The 10470-nt window shown below is 49.9% G+C and overlaps 1 protein-coding gene across 2 annotated transcripts in view; it reads right to left on the reverse strand.

Annotated features, from left to right (window-relative positions):
* The window catches only part of ror2 (receptor tyrosine kinase-like orphan receptor 2), an 80689-nt gene that overhangs the window by 12605 nt on the left and 57614 nt on the right, over positions 1–10470 (reverse strand). For both annotated transcript variants that reach the window (XM_083670489.1, XM_083670488.1), the window contains exons 3-5: positions 9862–9938; positions 9349–9559; positions 7449–7479 (exon numbers count right to left, since the gene is read on the reverse strand). In XM_083670489.1, coding sequence (XP_083526615.1) covers positions 7449–7479; positions 9349–9559; positions 9862–9938 — 319 coding nt within the window. The remainder of the gene's footprint in view (positions 1–7448; positions 7480–9348; positions 9560–9861; positions 9939–10470) is intronic.

Consider the following 10470-nt stretch of genomic DNA (forward strand, 5'->3'; position numbering starts at 1 on the left):
GTGTGTGTGTGTGTGTGTGTGTTGCATGCCCGTGTGTGTCCGTGCATGATGTTTCCAAGGAGGAAAGAAGGGATTCAGTGAAAGAAGGAAGCACTGCGGTCAATATGATCTACAGTAGGCTACATGTGGGTTGGGATCCCATTCCCTTTAGGAAGACAGTTGTTGTTGTACCTTGTGTGTTCTGGACTTCCCCTTCTCAACCATTCTCTCCACAAGAGCCAAGTAACGACATCCTCTTTCCAAGCCCAAGCAAGCAATTATGACAACCTGATACTTATCTCTTTAACTCTGTTACTGTTTACGGAGATAGCCCATAGCTGTGGTTGCGGTCCGATGCTAAGCTTATCCATTATTAACTAAACAACCGGTTTAGTGCAGGTCAGGGGCCTGTTGCTAGCAGTAACTAGCATATACAATGGGTGGCTCTGTGAAAACGTTGCTCTTAAGACACTGAGCGGTGAAGGCAGGAATTGGAGGACGGGCTCATTGTAATGCATGGAATTACATACATTACAATGAGCACGTCCTCCGATTTCTGCCTCCACCGGCCTCCTCTGTTGTCGGTGCAGACAGAAGTGAACCTGTGAATTTGACGGGTCGGGACGACAAGAACCTTCAAACCTCAAAAACCGCTTAAGACATACGGCAGAAAAGCAGCCAGTCATCAACTGCCGCTCTGCATCGGAGTAGAGAAACCTCCTTGATTCATGAAAAGGAAAGGCTTTGCGGTGACTCCCAGAACGCAGGGGAGGAAACGCAGGAGTAGATGTCGGAGATATGCTGGAGACATAATTACATGTGGCAAACTACAGAGGCCGATGCAAACCATGTACCCTGTGAACACAGCCATACCCTGGGGGGCCGGGCTTGGTGCAGTGGAGGTCGAAGTCGGAGGACATGCTCGTTGTAATGCAGTATACCATTCAACCGTGTTCAACCATTACAATGAGCCTATCCTCTTGATTTCTAACTCCACCAGCCTCCAACTACAGCCACATACAGTAGTAAACACAAAGAGTTATCAGCACCAGACTGGACAAATCTAAGACTCGCTTGACCACAAATGTTATTTTTAGGGGAGGTTGCCCTTCCCGGACACAGGCTGAACCATGACTAAATCACACTCTCAGCCGAGGCTCTTCATTGAAGATGCCTTTTAATCATTCTTGTTTTCCCCCTTTCATTCTAGGAGTAGGTTTCGTTTAAGCCTGGGAAACTTGCCCCGGGAGTTGAAACTTGATGAAGATTAACAATGTGATGATTTATCTCTCTGCTGAAATGGATAACCACAGTTCATAATAGCTCTGAAAACAGTTTGGGGTATGAGTGATTTATGTACTATGTTCTCCCTATCCAAACTAGTGGAAGCCGTGAATGATGTGGTGCAGAGAGAGAGAGAAAGATGGCTGTACATTAGCACCTCACACTAGGAATGTCTCCACTGTTCACTTATCATTTACCTCAGGCCCCAGAGCGGGAAACGCACATGTACGCACACACACGCACGCACGCACACTAGAGAGAGCTGTCAATGCTTAACCCCCCCCCCCCCCCCCGCCCCCCCCTCCCAATATCACATGTGGTTACCATTAGACTGCAGCCTGGGCCTACTACGGGGGGAGTTAGGCCCAAACTCACGTTTGAAGGCTGAAGTTTAACAAGAGTTACTGTAGTGTTAGGACTCTTACTTCCTATTTCCTCTTGGCTGAGAGAATGCCAAAGACAAGGTAGAAGAGATAAATACCTACATAAATAAAAATGGCAGGAAAATGGTGAACATGTCCAACTGGACGAGGTTGAAGTGGGCGAGCGTTGCCACTGGGGCTGGAGTGTGTTAAACTCTAATGCTCCTGGGGAATGGAGGGATTTGGAGGAGAGGAGTTTCATGCAGAGAGGCGAGAGAGAGAGAGAGAGAAGGAGGTTCATTATAGTTTGTGTTCATTATAGTATAGAGTTGGGGGTCAGGGACGTAGGTGTCCAAACTGACAGAAAGCACTCACACTCACACTCACATCCACACGTGCACGCATGCGTGCGCGCGCGCACACACACACACACACACACACGTATACTACTACTACGCAATTGTGTGTGAGCCTTGTGGATGTAGGCCTAGGCACAAGAACAAGAGAGGTTCACTCAGGCCTTCATTCATATCAGCTGGGCCCAGACACACAGGAATTGGATTTCTCTCCAAACCTCTCTTCATGTGGTGCAGTAATTTTAAACAGCGCTTCATCTTGCAGAGCGTCTACTTATGTAAAGCTGGGACGTCTTTCTGGGCCTGAGACCGCCGATTATCCCTGTCACTGCACAGAATAGAAAGAGTCTGGAACTTATATTTATGCGAGAAGGTCTTGAGACAGTAAAAAAAACTTCAAAGCGACAAAGCAGGGTTGCAGTTGTGGTTTCCGATTGCACAGAAAGCAGGAGAGGCTGAAGGAACCAATCTGTCGGCGAGATCCCAACATGCCGCTGGATTGCACGGTGGGATACTTCTTACAAACCATGAAGAAGACACATGTCAATCAACACTGCATCAACCTCTGCGCCAGGGGAGGCTGGTGGAAGTAGAAATCGGAGGACGGGCTCATTGCAACGCATGGAATGGAATGAGAAATGGTAGCAAACACGAATGCTCAATCCATTCCATGCGTTACAATGAGGCCGTCCTCTGATTTCTACTTCTAGCAGCCTCCCCTGGTCTACGACAAAAGACACTCCGTTCCAAACCTGCTCTAAACTCCAGACTGGGAGAAAGAGAAGAGAGGTAACATAACATGGACGCTCCAAATATGAAATTCCCTGCTCCTGAAACCCAACGCTCAGAAATGCAGTTTGGACATTTCACAGGAGGGGTGCAAACTGGAGGTGTGTGGAGAGAAGGGAGGGGGGCTGAGACAGAGGAGTGTTTGTGTGAGTCAGGGAGAGAGAGAGAGAGAGAGAGAGAGAGAGAGAGAGAGAGGCTGCAGAACCAGGTCACATCTTGAAGGTTGAAGAACACAGGGCAACATTCTACCTGCTAAGACACACACACACACACACACACACACACACACACACACACACACAGAATACACTCTGGCATAGCAGGGAAATTCAGTTTGTGTTTTATGTCCATAGTAAGGACGCCAGAGACAAATTTGCACTGAAAGAGGAACAATAAAGTTGAATTCTATTCAAATCAATCATATTACAATCTAATCAACATCACAGAGTATGAAAGGTACATTGAAGGACAAATAAAGATCAAGTTGGCAGGTAGGTATTTTAAGAACCTTGGTTATACTGGGCATCTGTGTATTGGATCAGAGAGAGAAGCCCCTATTGGCCAGTCAGTGGGTCCAGCAGCTCCGGGTCCGTAGCCAGCTACTCTGACACGATCCAGATGGCCACACAACAATGCAGTTTGTTGTGAAAACCCAGAGTATGGAACACAAGCCGTAGGTTAGCTTTCCAGATGCTCTACAACACATCACTCTGTGGGCTTTCAGAGGGGTGGGACTCCCTGAGACAAACACACCCGTTTTCCAAACTGTCATACTGTTCAGTTGAGGTGCTTCAGTCTGTGGTGGGGGTGAAGTAGAACAACTAGGTGTTGTACGATCATATAGTCATAAGCACCCCAAAATAGGCTAGCAACTCTGCTTCATAGCCATAGAGAAATACAGGCCAGGAGTTAGCTTAGCTTAGCGGTCTCCCCATGTCATCTAATTCACCTTAAGTCACAGAAAAACACCATGTTTACCTCGGCTAAAAGGTGTATTACCTACAGAGGTAACTGATAGTTTATGGCTGTTTGATTGACTTTGGCTGAAGTTTCCAGGCCAAAATAGGGACCATAGATTTGGCCCTGTCTAAATCCTGATAGCACTAGCTGCAGTGTAGAGTAGGACACCTGACTAACGACAACAGATCCCTGGGTCAACCTGAAGGCGGGAAGGGAGAGAGAGAGAGAGAGAGAGAGAGACCAGCCACACATGAGTGAGCAACTCAGAGGGAGGCTGAGAAACCCTCCAGAGGTTGATGAGATATTTCCTCGGAGATCCCCAGCTCCTAACGTCGCTACGTAGCAATGAGAGCCCTGTTAAACCTCTCCATAAACAAGCAGGCTAATTGCTAAGGAAGCTCCATAAAGATCACAGCCCCCAGCTAGCAAGGTAGAGGCTAGCAACTCTACTTCATAGCCATAGGGAAATACAGGCCAGCAGTTAGCTTAGCGGTCTCTCCTTGTCGTCTAATTCACCTTAAGTCACAGAAAAACACCATGTTTACCTCAGCTAAAAGGTGTATTACCTACGGAGGTAACTGATAGTTTACGGCTGTTTGATTGACTTTGGCTGAAGTCTCCAGGCCATGTGAATGTGAGCTTCATAAGCAGAGTCCTCCAGAGGGGAACACTGCCAGGAGCACTTACAGTCACTGTTTACCCACCAGCGTGTGGTTTGTTGTTCTAATTGGAGCTGTTCGTTTGGGCCTCTGGGTTTAATTAAAATAGGCCTAATGTAGAGGCTTAGGATGGTGGCAGAGAGAGACACACACTGGGTCTTAGTCATTCACTTCACCACAAGGTGGCGATGGTGAACTCAATAATGAAAGATAGAAGCGAATGGAGGCAAGTGATAACTCTGTTCCCGACAGGGGCCGTCCTCAAGTGCCACATCAGTAACACTGACCTCCGGGAAGTCTGTATAAACGTGACGGAGGAGAGGATTGTCGGTTGAAGGGTGGAAAACCCTGTGACATCGTCCCTGCTCCACTGAAGTTTATTTGAACAGAAACAACACTCTGTCTCCCCTGGCGACCAGAACGGTGCTCTTCATTCTCCTTTCATGGGCTGTGTCTCTCTGTCTCTGTCTCTCTCTGTCTCTCTCTCTCTCCCTCTCCCTCCCTCCCTCCCAGACACACACACACACACACACACACACACACACACACACACACACACACACACACACAGAGGAGAGGGTACTCAGATACAAAGGCATTCTTCCAAGTCTGGTATTTACAACACTACCCTAACCTACCTAGTCAGTGTCCTGCGTTTAAGTAGCCTAGGGAACCAGCGTCATGGAAACCTGCCCCCCCACCCCCACCCCACCCCCCCCGCCCCCCACTAAGAGGCCCCCCGAGGCCCCCTACTCCCATGAGCCTCTAGGCCAGTGACACAACTTGTAGGGTCAAACGTTTTACGGCGTGACCCCTCTCTATGTGATAATGACTGTCTGAATGCTGCTTCAGATCAAAGCACTCAGCTTATCTCTCTGTTGAGCTGCAGACCTGAGTCACTCCCCTTGACTCCACCAGCATCCTCTACTTAAGGAGGACAATGACTCAGATGGGTTTTGATCGCTGCTTAGTCAAGATTTCGTTATTCGTTGGAAAGATGAGAAGGAACAGTTGAAACCACAAACTGAACGGTATGCTGGTAAAATAGTCCCCCCTCCCCCCCCAAAAAAAAAAAAAAAACACCTTTCTCATCTCAATCAATTCCTGTTCTCCAAAACCCCCTGTAGTTACCATGCTCCATTCAGTATGTGTGTGTGTGTGTGTGTGTGTGTGTGTGTGTGTGTGTGTGTGTGTGTGTGTGTGCGCGTGTCAGGTCCAACTTCCCCTGGGAGGCCAGAGAAGGCTGGTAGTCACCCTCGGTTTGGGGTCTTAATTGTTCCTGAACATGGTTAAATAAATACCGCCATGTCTGAGGGGACATTCTGAAAGCAGCACACACACACACACACATACACACACACGACCTAGGCCCAGGCCAGAATGGGCCTTTTGTTTCTTAGGCTGACATAGAGGGGTCCCATCTAGGCTACACTGCACCTACGGACAATCCCGCCCTCCTCCCCCATACACACCCCTCCCCCTCCATACACCCCCCCCCCCTCCTCCACCAGACACACACTTCCCCCCCCAAACCTGTCACCCCACTTCCAATCATCGCCACATCAGCCAATAGCAACAAGGGTTCTTCTGGTAACTGGGTACTGGAGGGGGGAGGGGGGGGGGGGTGTTAGGAAGATTTGAGTTTGAGTGGTGTGGTGGATTTACCACTCTGTACTTCAGCTCTTCGGAGGTAAGAATCAAGAAACAAGTCCTGAGTAGCCACAATATCTGAGTCTGTTTATTGCTTGCAAACAAGAGACAAGAGCGTAACAGCAGCCCAGCGTAGATCCGGGGGTCTGTTCAGCACAAGTCTGAAGAGGTGATTATCAGGGTTGTCTTTTATACAGTTTAAACATAATGGTAGGCGCCGCCAAGGCTATCGGCTGATGGGCTTGTGCTTACGTGAGGGAGGGCGGGAGAGAATGAACAATGGGGAGACTTTCTTACTGATCTGGAGGGGTCGGGGGGGAGGATGGAGGGGTGGGGGAGAGGATGGAGGGGTGGAGGGAAATGGAGGAGTGGGAGGGGGATGGAGGGGTGGAGGGGTTGGGGGGAGGATGGAGGGGTGGAGGGAGGATGGAGGGAGAATGTGGGGGTGGAGGGGAGGATGGAGGGGTGGAGGGAGGATGGAGGGAGAATGGAGGGGTGGAGTGGGGATGGAGGGGAGGATGGAGGGGTGGGGGGGAGACTAAGGGCCATTGAGCTGGTTTGGTCTGGAGGAAACAGAGAGAGAGAGTGGGCAGTTTATACTGGCTAACCCCTCTGTTGTGTTAGACATGGTCTGTGTAGAGAGAGAGAGAGAGAGTGTGTGTGTGTGTGTGTGTGTGTGTGAACAGAACAGAACAGAACACAGACTGCTTAAACCAAGACTGACCGTAAAGTCCAGCACTAAGCTAACATCAAGGCTAACACACACGTCCAAATTTCACTCAGCACAGGCTAAATGCTCGAAAATGTCTGTCGGGGGCTAATAAACACACGTATCTAATAGCTTGCTATCATCCTAGCCTTTAACAGAACTCCTTTAGATGGCTAATTCTATTGTTAGCATGCTGATGATGAGATAAGCTAAGCTAGCGGAGAGAGGTTCCAAAAACAAACTGGTCACAATAGAGACAATGATTCAGCGTTCTTTCCAGCTCAGACCAAACCTCAACCAGACCGCTGGAGTCTGACTCTCAGAGGAGGAATCTGGCTCTGGGTAACTCATACACACCACAGACACACACACACACAGACACAGACACAGACACACACACAGACACAGACACAGACACACAGAAAGACACAGACACACACACACACACACACACACACACACACACACACACACACACACACACACACACACACACACAGACACACACACAGACACACACACAGACACACACACAAGGTTTGGCTGGTGATTGTGTAAACCCACAATGGTGGGAATCACGAGGGAGAGATAGATAGTCGGCATGTGTATGAGTGCCTGATTTGGAGTGCACACACACGGACACACAGACACACAAACACACACACACACACACACACACATATCCAATAGAGTTACTTACGCATCCTCTGGTCCGTGTGTAGGTGACTGGCCTGTAGAACACAAGAGAAGAGAACAGTGTGAAAAAGCAGGGCTGCAGTCTTTCACCAAGTCTTTTTAGGGTTTAGGACAGGCCTCAACTAAGGATAGGCCTCAACTAAGGATAGGCCTCAACTAAGGGTAGGCCTCAACTAAGGATAGGCCTCAACTAAGGGTAGGCCTCAACTAAGGATAGGCCTCAACTAAGGGTAGGCCTCAACTAAGGACAGGCCTCAACTAAGGATAGGCCTCAACTAAGGTTCGGACCTAACTTAGGATAGGACCCAACTTAGGGTAGGACCCAACTAAGGATGGGACCTAACTTAGGATAGGACCCAACTTAGAAGGACCCAAGATAGAAATCTAACGTCAGTGTCAACACAGTGAACCCTCCCATTGAGAAGAACAGAGGCTAGTCATAATGAGGTTCCTCGGGTGTCCTCCCAATTGAATAAATCTGCTTTTAGTTGTGGTGCACCTCAATGCTGGAACAATCCACAGAAAACATTTCAGTTGGATGTTCTGGTGCCGCTTGGACAATTTAAGTGGTTGATTGAGGACCTCCTTGGTGAAGGATGTGATTGTTTCTCCTGATATATTGTGGTTTTATATGATGTATCGATTTCTCTATTTAACTGTGTTGTATTTTTTATGTATTGTGTAAATATTGTGGACAGGGTGCACCTGCAAAAGAGGCCTTGGTCTCAGCATGTCTCCCCTGTATACATAAAGGTTCGATAAAATTTTGTAAAAAAAACACGACATATCACAATATGAACACACCATCAATTCTGTACATTCTGGAAGAGACAGAAAATGCAGAATTGCTTGTGCCGAGACCAAGGACTTCCCTGACGACCATCATTGCTTTTCTCCCTCTGAGGAACTCGACTGGTTGTGTTTTCGATAACGGCCGTGGAGAACGTTCGCGTACGACAGGCCGCAATAACGTGACCGTACGACATAACCGCGCCGGGAGGCGGGACTAAAACGTTCCTCCGCAAGACACGCTTCGCCTGTCGGCTGGCGGAGCAACCTTTAAAAGACCGCAGCCGTAATAACACTGAAACACTGGGGAAGCTGTTTCTACTGCCCGCGGGAGAACTGTGGAACAGGTCGTTTTAATGTTGAGAGGTGGAGATTTACACGAGCGTTGGGTCATAAATCTGCCTCAGAGAGACGTCCCTGAGACGACGTTGTTGAGACATTGTGCATGTGGCTCTAGAACAGAGCTGCCTCACAGTTCGCCTCTTGATCAATGGTTCTGCCACATAATGACCCAGAGGAGCTGGGGCTGGGTTGGGGTAGATCAATGGTCCTGCCACATAATGGCCCAGAGGAGCTGGGCTGGGCTGGGGTAGGGCTAGCTACAAGGCCCGTATGGGTGCTTCTGGGCTTGAATGGAGCGATTGTGACACAAAGTACTGAACAGAGAGAGAGAGGGCGTGTCCGCTGAAAGGAAATTCCAATTATCAAATATTTCAGTTTACGTTGTCCAGGAGGAACAGGCGATGGATTATGTCGGGGGTGGAGACAATCTGTACCACTGTAGGCCTGACAACGCTCTGACTGTCTCCAGGAGAGACTCGGAGAAAAAGAAAAAAAAAAGGGGGAGAAAAAGAGCGAGAGAGAGAGAAGGAGAGGGAGAGAGAGAGAGGGGAGAAAAGGAGAGCGAGAGAGAGGGAGACGCCCCGCCCTAGGCAAAGTATAACCACTACCAGACCCCCCCTCCTCCCTCACCCCCCCTCCACCACCACCTCACCCCAGACCCCCCCTCCTCCCTCACCCCCCCTCCTCTCTCACCCCACCTCACCCCAGACACCCCCTCCTCCCTCACCCCCCCTCCACTACCACCTCACCCCAGACACCCCCTCCTCTCTCACCCAGTTTGACGTAGAGCACGCCCGTGGCTGAGATGACCTTCAGGGCGTTGGAGGCCTCACACTGGTAATAGCCTGTGTCGGTGGTGTCCAGGTCCTGGATGCGGAGCTTGGAGCCGGCCTCCGTCTTCCTGATGGAGATACGGCCCTGCTCCTGGACCACAGGGGCATCGTTCTTCAGCCAGCGGATCACAGGCCGGGGGTTACCGGTCACCTGGTGGAGAGGAGAGGAGAGGAGAGGAGAGGAGGAGAACAGAATCTTAAAAACATATTTAGGTGGTTTCCAAGACACAGATTAAAGCAGATGCAGCGTGGTCATCTGGCCATGGACAGGTGGAGTGGGGGGGGGGTGTACAGGAAGTGGAGGGGGGTGGGGTGGGGGGTCTCACCTTGCATTGCAGCGTGGCCTTCCGGCCTTGGACAGGTGTGTGTGTGTGGGGGGGGGGGGGCGCACCGGGAGAGGAGGGGGGATGGTGGTGGTGGTTGTGTGTGTGTGTGTGGGGGGGGGGGTCTCACCTTGCAGTGCAGCGTGGCCGTCTGGCCCTGGACGATGGTGATGTTGTTGACGGGCTCCTGGAACTCCAGGAAGTAGCCTGAGAGAGGAGGTAGAGGAGGTGTCAGGGGTCAGAGCGCTAGGATTAGAGAGTCTGCCAGGGGAGGCTGGTGGGGGTAGAATTGGAGGACGGGCTCATTGTAAAGCATGGAATGGAATGGTGTCAAACATGTTTAGCGTGGGAACTGTGTGTAGCGTGGGAACTGTGTGGTGTGGGAGGTGTGTGAATTAGAAACTTAGAGGAAAGAAGAAAAAGAAAGGAAGAAGGTTATGTCTGAGACTCTGAGGAGTGCTTCTGAGAATCTATCTATCTCTCTCTGTCTCTTCCCAGATGACTCTCGTTCAGGATAAAGAGATAAACAAGACTTGACTGGTCCAGGCCCTGGCTGACACACACACACACACACACACACACACACACACACACACAGCCTCCACATCTGGATGAAGTAACACTGACTGCTCTATGAAACAAACACGTTCTTCTTCTGAGAGAAAACAGAGGAGACCACAGAGGAGGGGAGGTAGGTGGAGGTGAACGTGGGAGATGAGGGAGTGTGTGTGTGTGTGTG

The sequence above is a fragment of the Argentina silus genome (assembly GCF_951799395.1).
Source record: "Argentina silus genome assembly, chromosome: 5".
NCBI classification, from domain to species: Eukaryota; Metazoa; Chordata; class Actinopteri; order Argentiniformes; family Argentinidae; genus Argentina; species Argentina silus.